General features: G+C 40.5%; 1 protein-coding gene across 3 annotated transcripts in view; it reads right to left on the reverse strand.

Moving 5' to 3' along the window:
* Window positions 1–17716, reverse strand: part of PHF20 (PHD finger protein 20) — a 128779-nt gene that overhangs the window by 101334 nt on the left and 9729 nt on the right. For all 3 annotated transcript variants that reach the window (XM_027558665.1, XM_027558666.1, XM_027558664.1), the window contains exon 2: window positions 7175–7289. In XM_027558665.1, coding sequence (XP_027414466.1) covers window positions 7175–7257 — 83 coding nt within the window. In that variant the 5' untranslated portion in view covers window positions 7258–7289. The remainder of the gene's footprint in view (window positions 1–7174; window positions 7290–17716) is intronic.

Below are 17716 nucleotides of genomic sequence, written 5' to 3' on the forward strand. Positions count from 1 at the left end.
TTCCATACTGCCTAGTATAATGCCTCAATACACATATGTGGAAAGCTCAGAAATGAGGTAACTTTTTAAAAAAAAGATGACACAAGAAGTGAAGAGGTATGAACCAGGAACCCACACTTGATCAGTGCAAATAATCCTAATGAAAAAGAAATAGAAAAGAAAGAGAGCTAAGGACATTATGGAACTCAGATTCTGAAATCCTTTGTACAAGAAATGGAAGGAGACCATGATCAACTTAAATGGAAACAAGGTGGTGGAAATATGCCAAAGAGTCAGGAAAGCAACAGACAGAGGAGCTTTTTTCACTGTGTTCAGAGTAAGAACAGGGAAGGCCAAGCCTACTGTTCAGGACAGATGGTGTGCTCCCACCAGATGACAGGAAGAAGGCAGACGGCAACAGAAAAAGCAGTTTCCATTCTATCCACCAAGCATCATTACTAGGAAACTGCAGCCTCTCATACATTAGACAGTCAGCTTATCGATGCAACGGCGGAAGTAAGAGGGCAGGCAGGATTACTCCATCTACAGAGCAGAAGATGGATATGTGGCAAGTTCACCCAACAGTGGTAGGTCTAAAATTAAAATGCAGATTCTTATCAATATTCTATAGTCTGTTTGGTGAGATAAACTGCTTTGAGAACTAATGATCTCCCTGGAAAATCTAAATCTGTATTTTATAAATGCCTGTCTCTGAGAAAACAGGCTTCCCTGATAGCTCAGTTGGTAAAGAATCTGCCTGCAATGCAGGAGACCCAAGTTGGATTCCTGGGTCGGGAAGATCTGCTGGAGAAGGGATAGGCTACCCACTCCAGTATTCTTGGGCTTCCCTTGTGGCTCAGCTGGTAAAGAATCTGCCTGCAATGTGGGAGACCTGGGTTCCATCCCTGGGTTGGGAAGATCCCCTGGAGAAGGGGAAAGGCTATCCACTCCAGTATTCTGGCCTGGAGAATTCCACGGACTGGATAGTCCATGGGGTCACAAAGAGTCGGACACAACTGAGCAACTTTAACTTTCACGGAGAAAACAGAAATCCTATTTCTGAGGGAATTCCCTGGCAGTTCAGTGGTTAGGACTCTGCACTTTCAATGACAAGGGCCCAAGTTCAATCCCTGGTCAGGGAACTAAGATCCCACTAACTGCACAGCATGCCCCCCTGCCAAAAAAGGGGGGAAAAATCCTAATTCCATGATTTTGGGGGGATCTTGTAAATTAAAAAGCTGGGTTGGGTGTTTAATAAATTCTGGAAAGGTACACAAAACACTGTCATCAAACAAAACTGGGTCAGGAGGTCTCAGATTCAGCAGTGATTAACTTCCAACCCTGGGTAAGTCATTCTCTCTCTGAGCTTCAATTCCCAATGGACTTGCTTTGGGGGAGTATAAATGAGATGGCCCATGTAAAGCAAATAGCATCAGACCCAATACACAGAAAATCTTTGATAAACGTTCGCTGTCATTGTTACTGTTACTAGTTTAACAAAAACAGAAAATGTACAGTTAACAAAGGTGAGAAAAGGTGAGTTTACAAAGGTGAACCCTTAAACAGGGTTCTGTTTAAGCAATACAGACAAAATTAATCAATACAGACCTTTTATAAAAGCATTAATCCAGAAAGACCACTGGAAGTCACATTTTTGTCTCCATTACACTTCTGTCATGTGTTTTGAAAAGTAACTCTTCTCATCCCCCCCGCTATTATTTTTTTCTTTTTTTGCAACTAGTAGCCAATCTAGGAAATAGGGAAGCACACACAGAAAAAAATATCACCAGAGAAAGGAATCACCTGGGAGATATGGTCAAGCTTTGGAGTCAGATCAACAGGGTTTCAAATCCCAGCTCTACCACTCACCAGCTCTGAAATTTGGGACAAAGGACTTTTGCCTCTGTGAGCCTCAGTTTCTTCCCTCATTTATAAAGTTGAAACAATAAGGAACCTCATAGCTTGCTGAGAAATCTTAATGGAGACGCTGCACATGGAGAGCCTGGCAGTCAGTCCTTTACCTAGCTGCTATCTAATTCTATAAGACTAAAACACATTTTCTCAAGGGGATCCTCATACACTGTTGGTGGAAATGCAAATTAGTACAGCCACTGCGGAAAACAGTATAGAGGCTTGTCAAAAAACTAAAAAGAGAGCTACAATATGATCCAATAATCCCATTCCAGGGTAGGATTGGAAAAATATTCAGAAAAAACAAAAACTTTAATTCAAAAAGATACACGCACCTCAGTGTTCCCACACCAGCACTACTTATTAAGACAATACCAAGACATGGAAACAATGAAAATGCCCATCAACAATTGGCTTAAGAAGGTGTGGCATAAAAAAAAAAAAAAAAGAAGGTGTGGCATAAACATATATAATGGAATATTACTTAGCCATTAAAAGGAATGAAATATGATATTTGCAGTGATACGGATGGACCTAAAGAATATTATGCTTAGTAAAGTAAAACAGAGAAAGACAAATACTATACACTATATGTGGAATATAAAAAACAATATAAATGAATCTATAAGTGAAATAGAAACAGACTCACAAATGTAGAAAACTTATGGTTACCAAACAGAAGGGAGGGGACAAACTAGGTGTACGGGATTAAAAGAAACAAACTACTGTACATAAAACAGATAAGCCACAGGATTTACTGTTTAGGACAATGAACTTTTGTATCTTGTCACAACCTATAATGGAATATAATTAAAAAAAACTGAATCACTATTGTGAACAAACCATGCTACAATTGAAAAAACTTTTTTTCTCTCAAGCTTAAGATGTAAGCAATCAAAACAACCTAGGAAAATGTTTTCCTAAAATCATCTGAAACTCAGCTCACAAATTTTATTGAGCATCTATTATATGCCAGGTTCAATTTTGAGGCAATGGAAATATATTAGAGAACAGAACAGATAGCCCACCTGTGGCTGCCTTGAAAATACACGCTTCACATCCTTAGCAAGTGCTAATAACTGACCCCAGCTATAGCAGCTTGACACTCATCACCACCTCCGTTCCATCGCCACACTTCCCTGGGGCTGTCCCCAGCCAATGGCTGAGTGAGCAGGGATATATGGAGACGAGACTCTTTCGACAGCACCTCTGGCTTGAGGATTCAGCATCTCCGTTGCCAAAACCTTCTGAGTACTGTACGGCATTCTAGGACTTCCTATCATCTTCCTTTCTCCTTTCCAGGGATCAGACTCACAAGACAGTCCATAGCTCTCTCAGTCTCTTCACCTCACTCCCCATTTCTCCCACTTACAGTTTCCAAATAAATCAACTGCACTGTTTCTCAGAAACCAGTCCTAACACCCTATTCCTTACTGAGTTAGCATTCTAGTGAGGAAGACAGTAAACAAAATAATCAAATCCAATAAGTATAGACTAGCAAAGGTGTAGCACGAGAGAAGTCTTTGAAGTACTCTGTTTCCTGTTAGTTCTGATGCTTACAAGAATCCATACATGAGTTAAAACTCATAGGCATATACACCAAAAAAAGGGAAATTTTATTGTATGCACATAAAACATTTTTAATGTAAAAATATAATTATACTGTAAGAGTATTGAGAAGGAACTCATATTATTTAATTTAGAGTCCTATTTAATTTGTAACAAATTAAATATAATTTATCCTGGGGGGAAGGGTACATAATTTTTTTTATATATTTATTTGGCCATGCCAGGTCTTAGTTGTAACATGTGAGCTCTTGGTTGTGGCATATGGGATCTAATTCCCTGACCAGGGAACGCACCTGGGCCCTCTGCATTGGGAGCTCAGAATCTTAACCACTGGACCACCAGGAAAGTCCCCATAATTTTTTTAAATGTCAGGAAAATCTTAAATTTCACTCAGATTTTTTTAATACCAGTATTGTAACTTTGAAACTATTTTGTGTGTAACACAGAATAAAAGAAATGGGTTAATATATCAGTGTGATTAGAAACAAAGACTTTTAATAAAAAAAGGCAAAATTTTAAAAATTACAAAATGTTCCATTTAAATTAGAAATATAAAAATGAACTCACAGGGACTTCCCTGGTGGTCCAGTGGTTAAGACTCTGTGCTCCCAATGCAGGGGGCATGGGTTTGACTGGTCTGGGAACCAAGATTCCGCATGCCACGTGGTGTGGCCAAAAAATAAAAATGAACTCATAATGTTTCAAAACAACTATTTCTTAGCTCCAACCACTAAAAAAAGTCTTAAAAGCAATGACATTCTAGCAGCAATAAACAAACCCAGTGCCCAACTTAGAACTTAAGTTCTAAGTACCACTTCTAACTAAAAGAAACCAGGTCTCCTTGGAGAAATGGACAGGGTCTTGGGAGCAGGACAGGTGAAATAAACCTGGGGCTTCTAGTAATACCAGAAAATAAGGAATACTCAACGACTGACAGGAGTGTGTCAAAAGATCAAAGAAGCTCGTTTAAACAGCCTGTCACCGACCAAGTTTGGGAAAATTTTAGCACAAAAGAAAATAATGAATGTAACCGACTACAACAGTATGCTGAATAATCTCAGTCCTTAGTGATCTTTAAAAAGGAATAAAGAAAAAAAATACTCTTCTTACAAAAGAACATCAGCTGTAACAATAAAACACTGCGTGAGAGAGGTGAAAAAATCACTCTTCTTCCACTGTGGTATAATAACTGATTGAGGTAAGGATTATTGACGGATGCTAAAAATCATTAGGTAAATGGTATAGGGAAACACTTAAGATATATTCCAAAGCACCCCACAAGTTATTTAGTACAGGGAAAAATACAGTTTTAAGATGGTGAGAAAGGGCAGTCATTATTTTATCAAGTGATACACTGGAACAGAGAGTGGGATGACATAGCTTTATGTGTCCCCTGATGGGATGCGATATGAAACACACAGCATTACCATTCAACCATTCTGCAACACGATGTTTAACCTGAAGTCTAAACCTAACTTCTAGTTTACAGGAAATAGAGAATACAAGAAACAAGTTAAACTCGCCATGAGAAAACAATGTGACCAACTCAGAATGTGGAATATTCTACAAAATAAATGTTGCTTAAAAATAATGCCATGAAAGGCAAAGAATAGGGGAGGGAAGAAGGATTATCATGGAATAAAAGTAACTAAAGAGACATAAATCTGAATAGGTTCTGGATGTTAGATATTAGCAATTATTGCTAATTGCTAACTATTACAATTAGTTACATTACAGGAAGTATATAAAGTATGTTGGGTAAATATATTAACAATTGGTGAATACAGGTGGAAGGCATAGTGTTCATTGTACTATTCTCTGAACTTTTGATTATGTTTAAAATCTTTTCATAATAAAAAGCTGAAACTCAGGGCTTCCCTGGTGATCCAGTGGTTAAAACTCTGCAATTTCCAGTAAAACTGAAAATGTATTTAATCACATTACTTCACAAATTCACTGGAGTAGGGCTTCTCAGACTGACTGCAGTACATTGTAAAATCAGTAGATTGTAAAATCAAATTAATGGTTCACAACCAGCAGTTTTGTGTGTATAATATTAGGAAACAGAGTATATTGCATGTATTAAGGTTAAGGACTGTTTCACAAAAGTTTTGCTTCTTTTAAATTTATATTGTGTATACGGCAAGTACTACACTGGCTTTCTTTAAAATATTTCTTATACTAGATTATGGTCAAAAAAGTTTGAAAGCCATTACCCAAGAAATATTCATGCACATGTGTACAAAGAGATATTATAGAAATGTTCAGGGTAGCACTGTGGATAAAGTGAAGAACTGGAATCTAAATGTCCATCAGTAGGAGACTAAATAAACAAAACTCTATACAGAAATGAGGACAAATACCTATACCAATACGGGTCAATCACAAAAACATGAAATACAGAAAAGAAACAAACAATATGAGAACACTTACATGAATTTTTTAAAAACACCCAAAGTGATGCTAACTAGTATTAGTTATGGATACATACACTAAAAACGTAAAACACGGGAAGGACAGCACTAACTGCAGGATGCTGGCTGCCTCTAAGGAAGGCAGGAGCGGAACTGAATTGGAAAGGGCATAAAAGATACTACCATTATACCAGGAACATTTCATGTCCTTTATTTTTGTAAATATAAATAAAACAAAAGTGTTAAAATTCAGTAATTCTGAGTGACAAGTACACAGATTATCTTATGGTTAGCTGTACTTTTGAACTTTTTCAATATTTTAATTTTTTCTCCAAATCTAAAAAGAATTCTTTCTCTTGATTAAGCTGCCTTAAAAATTACTGAGGGGAACCAAAAAAGGGAAATAATTACAGAAACAAGCAGGTGTTCAAAGGGTCTAATTCTTATATCAAATCTCCCAGCCCCAAAAGGCAGCAGAGACATATTCTACCCCATTTCCCCTGCTTCTCTTCCCATCTTCTTCTTCTAAACACCAGGCGCTGGTCAGCCTGTCTATTTTGACACTCAAAAGCACTACAGTCTTCCTTATGAAAACTCACAGAAAAGTGTGAATTTTGAAATCCTCACTTTCACTTTAAGCATAAACAAAAGACGAAACTCTAGGAAATCCTCAACCACCACCACCACTTTACAGTTTACAAGGCCTTTCCCCACACATCCTGTTATTTGATTTTCAGAAAAACTCTGTTGAGGTCGGTATTACTAATACCACATTTACATATGAAGCTGATGCTCAGAGTGGCTAATTACCAACCAGAAGTCACGAGTCAATGACAAAGTTGGAACTACAACCTCTCAGTTTCTGAACCTAATCATCCCTACAATGTGATGACTAAGTTTCAACCATACAACAACACACCCAGAAAACAGGAGGGGTTGTTTGCAACACACAAACTGCTCCGATCTACCCCCCTTTTCTTCATTCTTCCATCTCTGATCTTTCAGACAGGCAGCCAAGAATAAGTTGCCACTAATAACTCTTCCCTTCCCTATAGCCACTTCCTGCTTCTTCTTCCCATAGCTCCTCCAAATGAACAGGCAGAAAAGGGAAACACATATAACTAGATAGTTCCCTCAACACAGGGATCCCAGCACCAAAGAGAAAGATATTACCACAGCTCTAGATTTAAGAGTCAGGGAGCAGGAACACACTACAGAAAAGCCTAGGCTACCCCTCTTTACCAGTGCTGACAAATGTCCTTTACTGAAGGGATTTAATTAACAGAAAAATGTAAAAGTACCAGTTTTTTAATCGGTCCCGGGCTTCCAACTGGGCTCCCACTTCAAAGCTGATTCCTCGTCTGTTAGGTGGATGCTTTGTCATTTTCAGTCATCAACGGGGCTGCTTTTATTCTCCTGAAAAAGCCAATTAAATATTTATGAAACTTAGGCAAAGTCTGCCCAGAGTAGAGTATCACTTACTACACATAAAAGACAAACAGGCATTATTCAAAACCCAAAGCTCCAGGAAACCGCGTCAGCACCCTGCTTACTCCTGCCCTCATCCTAGCCCAGGTGTGCCCTCCGCTGGGCCCTCCTCCTCTATCACACAGCATCTTGTATCCCTGGAACTGGAAGGAGTGCTCAGTTGCTCCAGTCATGTCCAACTCTTGGCGACCCCACGGACTGCAGCCCCCAGGCTCCTGTGTCCACGGGATAATACAGGCAAGAGTACTGGAGTAGGTTGCCGTGCCCTCCTCCAGGGGATCTTCCTGACCCAGGGATGGAACCTGTGTCTCTTACATCTTCTGCATTGGCAGGCAGGTTCTTTTCCTCTAGCGCCACCTGAGAAGCCCCCAACACTGCTTACCAAGGATTCACCTGTGAGGGGGACTCCTCAGAACACCAAAGAAAAAGTCACTCAGAAGCAAATTTAATCATTTGCTGAAGACAAATGATAACAAACATCTGCTGAGAGACTAGAAAAACAGTCCTCAAGACCAAAAGACACAATTCCTGGCCTCCTGAAGCCTCCAGTCTACTGGCGGTGGGGGGTGGAAATGTAGCCAGTAGAACAAATGACTTAACTGCGAACTGCAACTGCTATGAATTTTAAGTGCTACAAAGAAGGAAGGAAACAAAAGCTGAACTCCGATTTCTGGTCCTTTACTTTTGGAAGGCTGGACAAGAAATGTCTATTTATTCATTCTTTGTTCTATTTTATTTTCTGCTTCTTCTTGAGTAAATTCTGACAAACTGGGACTGGTGATCATCGTCCATATGAGTAAAATTGATCTTTAGGGGCCAGTGGTGGTTTTGCTGGAGATGTAGCCACTCTGAGCCCTTGGGGCGCTTGAGCAGGCCACCTCCATATAGCAAGGCCAAACCCCAGGAAATTCTCTCCCACTGAACTTTGGATCCCAACAGCCTACACTGCCCGAGCAATGCCAGAGCACTGTCAGGGCAATATCTGCCTCGTATCACAAGGGCAATCTTTGCAATAGATGAACGAGGAGTAATCACAGAAGTGGGTCCTCATATCTAATGTGTACATACCATCACATTTTCTTCCAATATATTACATGAAAAAGCAGGATGTAAAATTATATCCCTCTAAACTCACAGTAAAACTCATGTGCATTAAAAAAAAAAAAGACTGGAAAAAAAAAAAAAAAACCAGGTTGTAAGTGATCTCTCCCTCTTAAACAGCTTCCTAAATTTACAATTTTTCACACTGGAAATTTCTCATGAGGAAAAAAAGATGTACAGGGTGAGCTATCCATTATATTAAACAACTCATTCCAAAGGGCTGATATTGGGGAACACATAAAGCAAATATCAGACTAAGAACAGTTGACAGTTTCAACTGAAAAGCTATGTCAAACAAGAGTATTTGGATGATATGGACCCTAGGAAAGGGCACGTCAGAGGTCTGACTAGCTATATACTTCACTCTCCAGGAAAGTGAGATATCAAACCTAACGTAAGTAAAAAGTCTTCATTTTGACTTGCCTGAAAAAGCACCTCAAATTATATTTTTGACTTCATGCATACCAAGTAATATTCAGATTGATAGTTTTGCCTCTCAGATTCTATGAAAAGATGATGGGGCACAAGAAGAAAGAGTGGCGCTGAGAACTCACCAGAGCAGCTAGTATTTATTAGACTTCATGCAGGGAGACAGTTCCCTTTTAGAGATGGCAGAAATGTAATAGGATTAAATTCTTGGCCTTTAATCCTCAACCCCACCCCTTATTATCAGAATGAATTTGGGTGAATTACTTAACCCCTCAGAATTTGTTTCCTCTCCCTAAAATGGGGATGGTGATACCAGGTACCCATCTCCAGGCAGTGGGTGTGAAGACTAAATGAGATAATCCATTTAAGGAATGCTATAAGGACTACAGAGTTAGCAGCTACTTATAATCCTATTATCACATAAGAAGAAATTTGGTTTAAAGTAATTGGGCTAAGGTTATGGTGCTAAGTGACCAGCCCCAGAACAAAAGCCCAGGTCTGCTTGATTTCTGAATTAATTCTTTTACCACACAGCTTCCCTAAGGGGCCCTTCCATTAAAATACAGGAGTGTGGGAGCAAGGCAGTGAATGAAAATGAGCAAATTATTCTTAATGGCTCAAGAAAACCAATTCCTCTTGAGGCGGAATTGTTGAAGGTCTTCCTTATCATGAACTGAAACAGGTTTCATTGTAACTCTGACCCATTTATTTGAAGCTCCACTCTGATATCAGTCAGAACAAGACTAAGGACTAATCTGACTTTTATGTCCTGTGCCCAAATCCCTCCACTCCTCTGGAATGGCAGAGTTTGTTTTTAAATTTCACATTAATTTATTCAACAAATCATTAGTGAGCACTGTCAGAAAGGCACTGTGCTGGAAATCAGGCCTCAGAAATCCAACTCAGCCCAGCTGCTGTCCACCCAGGAAGACAAACACAAACATGAGAAGCGATGAAGGAGCTCTAACAAAGGGCAAAGGGAGGGACGACCATCTCAAAGTCTCAATTTAACTTGACAACATCTACTAAAAAAAATAAAAAATAGTTCAAGACAGAAGTAGGAATAAAGAAGATTACATAAGTTTTTACTTCTTACATTTAAACACACATTTTTCTCAAGCTGCAAGAGGGCTAAGATTCTGTAGCTTTTAACTTATGCATTCTTCAGGGCCTTATATTTTTTTCTTCCAAAAAGTTCTAGCTCCAAAATAGGAAGAGGAAATATGTTCAATAAAGACATCCAGGAAAACTATGAGAAAAAAAATCTGATGCAATCTGTACTCATATATGGTTCCATTTTAAAGACCCTGGCAGGACTTCAAACTACTCCTTTACATTCAAATTTCCCTACAGGGAATTCCCTGGTGGTCCAGTGGTTAGGGGTCATGGGTTCAATCCCTGGGGGGAACTAAGTTGCCATGCAGCAAAGTCAAAAAAAAATTTTTTAATTAAAAATAAAATAAAAAACCAAATTACCCTACAAAGTGTGCTCACTGCTCCACAGGAGACAAGAGAGCCTAGTTTATTTCCTTAAGTACAGTATTTGCAGTCAATGCCCCTGTATCAATGATAATGAAAGCTTTAAATGTATACTGTGTAATACAGTTTAAATGGCACTTTCACAAACAACAAACTTGGAGAAAATAACTTCAACACATATGACCAAAGGGCTAACTTACTTTATTAACAAGGAATGCATATAAACCAAGAACAAAAGAGCCAAACAACTCACTTAAAAATGAACAAAATGCAAGAACTGGCAGATTCCCAGGTAGGGAAGCGAGAGGCTTGTGGGGAAGGGGGGCAGGAATAATACAAAGATCTAATAAGCATATGATTATATTATCCTTATCCACATAACATCATCCTAAACTAAAGGAAATACAGATCAAAGTAACAACTTTTCACTCTTCAGGCTAATAATTTCAACATAAAATACTCAGTGCTTTCAGGGATGAGGAAAAATGATGCTTATACTCCGTTGGTGAAGCATAAATTGGAAAATCTTATCTAGAGGCAACTTGGCACTATCTACAAATATGCAAATACCTGCAACCCAACAGACCCATAGCCAGCGACATCCTACAGATACAGCCCCCAAAGTCTGCCAAATTACCTGTGAGGATGAACAATAAATGTCTGCAATTCAAATGACCATCAAAAGAGGCCCACTTAAATGAATTATGGCCATCTATACAACAGAATGTGGTACAGCTATTAAAAGGTAAAATGGTAAGCTGTAGATGCTGATATGAAGCCATCTGCAAGATACACTGTCAAGTAAAAAAAGCATGGTGTAGAGGCAGGTATACAGTATGACCCCTTTAATACAAATAAACATATAAACAGGCATATCTATTATATGCATACTCTATGCATGTTTCTTCCCTCTAAGAAGGAACAAAATAACTGTTCAGTAGTTCCCTTAATGAAAGGAATAGAGCAAAAAAATTTAACTTCTCATTTTTTAACTTTATTGTTTGAATTTTCTAACCTTAAGAATATCTACTACTGTGGGTAAGAATCCCTTAGAAGAAATGGAGTGGCCCTCAAAGTCAACAAGAGTCTGAAATATAGTATTTGGGTGCAGTCTCAAAAATGACAGAATGATCCCATTCAATATCACAGTAATCCAAATCTATGCCCCAACTACTAATGCCAAAGAAGCTGAACAGTTCTATGAAGACCTACAAGACCTTCTACAACTAACACCAAAAAAAGACATCATTTTCATCATAGGGGATTGGAATGCAAAAGTAGGAAGTCAAAAGATACCTGGAGTAACAGGCAAAATTTGACCTTGAAGTACAAAATGAAGCAGGCAAGGGCTAACAGAGTTTTGCCAAGAGAAGGCACAGGTCATAACAAACACCCTCTTCCAACAACACAAGAGATGACTCTACACACGGACATTACCAGATGGGCAATAGTAAAAGCAAATAGATTATATTTTTTGCAGTCAAAGATAGAGAAACTACACAGTCAGCAAAAAGAAAACCAGGAGCTGATTGTGGCTCATATCATGAACTTCTTTTTGGAAAATTCAGAATTAAATTGAAGAAAGTAGGGAAAACCACAAGACCATTCAGGTATGACCTAAATCAAATCCCTTATGATTATACAGTGGAAGTGACAAATAGATTCAAGGGATTAGATCTGATAAAGTGCCTGAAGAACTATGGACAGAGGTTCGTGACATTGTACAGGAGGCAGTGATCAAAACCATCCCCAAGAAAAAGAAGTGCAAAAAGGCAAAATGGTTGTCCGAGGAGGCCTTACAAATAGCTGAGAAAAGAAGAGAAGCGAAAGGCAAAGGACAAAAGGAAAGATATAACCTTCTGAATCCAGAGTTCCAAAGTATAGCAAGAAGAGATAAGAAAGCCTTCCTGAGTGATCAATGCAAAGAAATAGAGGAAAACAATAGAATGGGAAAGACTAGAGATCTCTTTAAGAAGATTAGAGATATCAACGGAACATTTCATGCAAACATGGTCACAATAAAGGACAGAAACGGTATGGACCTAACAGAAGCAGAAGATATTAAGAAGAGGTGGCAAGAATACACAGAAGAACTATACAAAAAAGACCTTAATGACCCAGATAACCACAATGGTGTGATCACTCACCTAGAGCCAGACATTCTGGAGTCTGAAGTCAGGTGGGCCTCAGGAAGCATCACTACGAACAAAGCTAGTGGAGGTGATGGAATTCTAGTTGAGCTATTTCAAATCCTAAAAGATGATGCTGTAGAAGTGCTATAATCAATATGCCAGCAAATTTGGAAAACTCAGCAGTGGCCACAGGACTGGAAAAGGTCAGTTTTCATTCCAATCCCAAACAAGGGCAATGCCGAAGAATGTTCAAACTACCCCACAATTGCACTCATCTCACACACTAGCAAAGTAATGCTCAAAATTCTCCAAGCTAGGCTTCAACAGTACGTGAACCGAGAACTTCCAGATGTTCATGCTAGATTTATAGAAAAGGCAGAGGAAACATCAAATTGCCAACATCCGCTGGAAAACAGAAAAAGCAAGAGAGTTCCAGAAAAATATCTACCTCTGCTTTACTGACTACAGCAAAGACTTTGACCGTGTAGATTACAACAAACTGTGGAAAATTCAAGAGTTGGGAACACCAGACCACTTTACCAGCCTCCTGAGAAATCTGTATGCAAGTCAAGAAACAACAGTTAGAACTGGATATGGAAAAACAGACTGGTTCCAAATTGGGAAAGGAGTACCTCAAGGCTGTATACCATTACCTGTTTAACTTATATGCAGAGTACATCATGCAAAATGCCAGGCTGGCTGAAGCACAAGCTAGAATCAAGATTGCCGGGAGAAATATCAATAACCTCAGATATGCAGATGACACCCTTATGGCAGAAAGTGAAGAGGAACTAAAAAGCCTCTTGATGAAAGTGAAAGAGGAGAGTGAAAAAGTTGGCTTAAAGCTCAACATTCAGAAAACTAAGCTCATGGCATCTGGTCCCATCACTTCATGGGAAATAGATGGGGAAACAATGGAAAGAGTGAGACTTCATTTTCTTGGACTCCAAAATCAGTGCAGGTGGTGATGGCAGCCATGAAATTAAAAGACGCTCGCTCCTTGGAAGAAAAGCTATGATAAAGCTAGAAATCATATTAAAAAGCAGAGACATTAGTTTGCCAACAAAGGTCCGTCTAGTCAAAGCTATGGTTTTCCAGGAGTCATGTATGGATGTGAGAGTTGGACCATAAAGAAAGCTGAGTGCTGAAGAATTGATGCTTTTGAACTGTGATGTTGGAGGAGACTCTTGAGAGTCCCTTGAATTGCAAGATCAAACCAGTCCATCCTAAAGGAAATCAGTCCTGAATATTCATTAGAAGGACTGAGGCTGAAGCTGAACCTCCAATACTTTGGGCACCTGATGTGAAGAAGATTCACTGGAAAAGACCCTGATGTTGGGAAAGATTGAAGGCGGGAGGTAAAGGGAATGACAGAAGATGAGATTGTTGGGTGGCATCACCGACTCGATGGTCGTGAGTTTGAGCAGGCTCCGGGAGTTGGTGATGGACAGGGAAGCCTGGCGTGCTGCAGTCCATGAGTCGGACATGCCTGAGCCACTGAACTGAACTGAAGAATGTACTTCTTGGGCTTCCCTGATGGCTCAGTGGTAAAGAATCCGCCTGCCAATGCAGGAAACATGAGTTTGATTCCTGGTCCAGGAAGATCCTACATGCCTAAGAGCAACCTACCCTGTGCACAAGTACTGAGCCTGTGCTCTGGAGTCCTGGAATGGCACCCACTGACCCCCACACACCCTGGAGCTCATGCTCTGCAACAAGAGAAGCCATCGTAATGAGAAACCTGCACCCTGCAACCAGACACTAGCCCCAGCTCACAACTAGAGTTGCAGCAATGAAGACCCAGCACAGCCTAAGACTAGTTAATTAATTAATTAATTTAATTATTTTTTAAAAAAGAAAGAATGTGTATCTTGGGACTTCCCTGGTGGCCCAGTGGTTAAGACTCTTCTCTGCCACAGCAGGGGAAATGTGTTAGATCCCTGGTCAGGGAATTAAGCTCCTGTATGTCATTCGGTGTGGAGGAAAAATAAAAAAGATCTGCAAAGCCCCTGTATGTCTAGCAGAAAGTAGGTGTTCAAAAAACAACAGCAGAATTTTCTGAATTCATAATATATTTATAGTTAATGTACTGACATGGACTCTGGATTTTATTTTGGGAGAGGTTTAAGAGTACTGTAGCCATGGTAACTGGAGGCCCTGCCCTCAGCAACCCTAATGTGCTGGAGAGAAGAGACTAAGGACTTAAAATAACAATGAATTTGTGATAGGTGGGCAGGGAACAAGACCTTTCAACGAGTTGGCTCTCATCAGGGTTAAGAGAAAATAAACTCTGAAAAGACTGGCAACCTCCAGAAACTACAGAATGGGCTTTACAGTAACCTAACAGTGCTTACACTAAGCTTGCAATTCAATCTCCATTAAAGAATGATGGTTCCTTTTAAAGTTAATGTACACCTCACACCAGCCGAAATGGCTATCATCAAAAAATCCACAAACAGTAAATGTTGGAGAGGGTGTGGAGAGAAAGGAATCCTCCTACACTGTTTGTGGGAATGTAAACTGGTTCAGCCACTAGGAAGAACAGTATGGAGATTCCTTAAAAAATTAAAAACAGACCTACCATATGACCCTGCAATCCCACTCTTGGGCACGCATCCAGAGAAAAGCATGGTCTGAAGACACATGCACCCCAGTGTTCAGTGGGGCACTGTTCACAATAGCCAGGACATGGAAGCAACCTAAATGTCCATCGACAGAGGAATGGATAAGAAGATGTGATATTATAATAACATATAATATTATTCAGCCATTAAAAAAAAGAAGAAATAACGCCATTTGCAGCAACACGGGCGGACCTACAGACTGTCATACTAAGTCAGACAAAGAGGGAGAGCTATCCTGTGACATCCCTTATATGTGGGATCTAAACATAAATGATACAAATGAACTTCTTTATAAAACAGAGACAGATTCACAGGCTTAGAGAAAGAACTTATGGCTGCTGGGGTGAGGGATGGGGGGAAGGGATAGTTGGGGAGTTTGGGATCAACATATACCCACTGCTGTATTTAAAATGGATAAACAACAAGGCCCTACTGTACAGCACAGGGAGCTCGGCTCATGTTCTGTGGCAGCCTGGTGGGAGAGGGGTTTGAGGGAGAATGGGTACATATATGTGTGTGGCTGACATTCCTGCCCGCCCCCCACCGCCAACTACCTGGAACTATCACGACATCGTTAACCTGCTATCCTCCGGTGCACAATAAAAAGGTTACAAATATATAAAAAACAAAACAAGAAAAAAATAAACTTAATGTAACCCCCTTTCAAACTGAAGGACACTTCAAGCACAAGAGCAGCTTAAATCTTTATGCCTCCTTCATTCAGTATTTTCTGAGAGCCGGCTCTGTGCCAGGGCCCCGAGATAGACAGCAAGAGGACGGGACACCCCCGGCCCAGTTCTCCAGCAGGGAAGGCAGAAACAGGGTAACACATATGCAAATAAGATCATTTCTGGGAGGGTAAGTTCTGCAGTGGAAAACCCAATGAAACAACGTGAGCTAGCTGACGTGCCAGGATCCTTTAGATAAGGCTGTTAGAACTCTGAGGAGCTGAGGTCTGAGCAGAGATCTAAATGACAAGGAGAGAACTATGTGCAGATCTAGGGGAAAAGAGTTCTAGGCAGAGGGGAAGTCCTAGAGGCAAGATGTCTCAGCAGGAATGAGCTTCCCTCCAGTCCCCCACCGCCCTGAGCCTAGGAGGTGGAAACGCTGGCTGCAACCCTCAGCCCTGACTACAGTCCCAGAAGAGCACACACAGTATCAGCAGGTCCAGGGACAACTACAACTCTCAGGAGGAAGCTTCCAAGGGGGCTCTTCTGAAGTTCTGTCTGGGAGAAAGGCCAGGCAGTGCTTACGGATGGGAGCAGTCAGGTTTCAGACTCAGATTCTGACCAATCCTGGCTCCACTCATTGCCTGCTAAGTGAAGACGAGAAAAATCACTGAGCCTCCCTGTTTGCCCTGCTATAAAAGGGGACTAATAACCCCTACCTCCTGGGGTTGTGAGGCTAAGCGAGCTAATGGTTGTCGAGTGCTCAGGACAGTACACACCAAATATTCAATATTGGTGATAAAATGGCTGTGTGATAGTAGTAGCACTAGCAAAAAGGATATCAAACACAAAGGATTACGGTCACTGTTATTATGCAACATTAACAAATAGTATTCAATATAACGAACATAAAAGAGCACATCTAGGGATTTCCCTGGCGGTCCAGGGGTTAAGAATCCACCTGCCAATGCAGGGGACACGGATTCGATCCCTGGTCTGGGAATTAAGATCCCACATGCAACTAAGCCCTTGTATCACAGCTACTGCCCTCAAGGTCTAGAGCCTAGGCTCCACAACAAGAGAAGCCACTGCAACCAGAAGTGCACGTACCAGAACTAGAGAGTAGCCCCACTGCTGCAACTAAAGAAGGCCCAGGGGCAGCAACGAAGACCCAGCACAGTCAAAAATAAATTAAAAAAAAATTTTTTTTTAAAGAGCACATCCATAGTCCTAGAGAACTGACAAGTTGTTTCAAGTAGGGGCAAAGGCCCCTCCAACACTAATTTCTCAATGACACAGAGTCTAAAGCCAATCATTACCACTCCCTCAGGCTTGCCCAAATCACACTGAAGAATTGGATTAGCCTCTTTTACTTGAGAGGGTAGAGAAGGAAACAAGGGAAGAAGGGAGGAAAGGAAGGAGGAAGAAAGAAAAGAAGTAAGCTAAAAAAAATTCCCTTACCCTCTTCCCAGATACTTGAAATGCTTTCTCTAGAAGTCAAGTCTTTTTCTACCACAATTAAAATTCAGACAGACAACAAACACAGGTTGAGCTTACATCTTCTGAATTACTGAGAATGAACTGGTTAAATGAGGGGCTCTTCCCAGAAACAGTGGAAAGGAGCCCAGGCTTAACTCCAGAATATATTTGCTGAATGACTGACCTTTGGCACATTACTCAACCTCACTGAGCTAATCATCTTACCCTCACAAGTTCCTTCTTTTCTCCCCATCACAGTTTGAGGTCCCAAGACTGGCCAATGTGCCAAGCCAGGAACATGGGCATTGCCTTCACATCTCACTCTCAGTCACCATTTTGTCACACCTACTTCTAGGTTTCTCCCACTATCTAGTAGCTGCCCAGTTCAGGCGACAACTCTCCGGCTTCCCAGGTGGCACTAGTGGTAAAGAACTTGCCTGCCA

The sequence above is a fragment of the Bos indicus x Bos taurus genome, chromosome 13 (assembly GCF_003369695.1).
Source record: "Bos indicus x Bos taurus breed Angus x Brahman F1 hybrid chromosome 13, Bos_hybrid_MaternalHap_v2.0, whole genome shotgun sequence".
Classification (NCBI taxonomy): domain Eukaryota; kingdom Metazoa; phylum Chordata; class Mammalia; order Artiodactyla; family Bovidae; genus Bos; species Bos indicus x Bos taurus.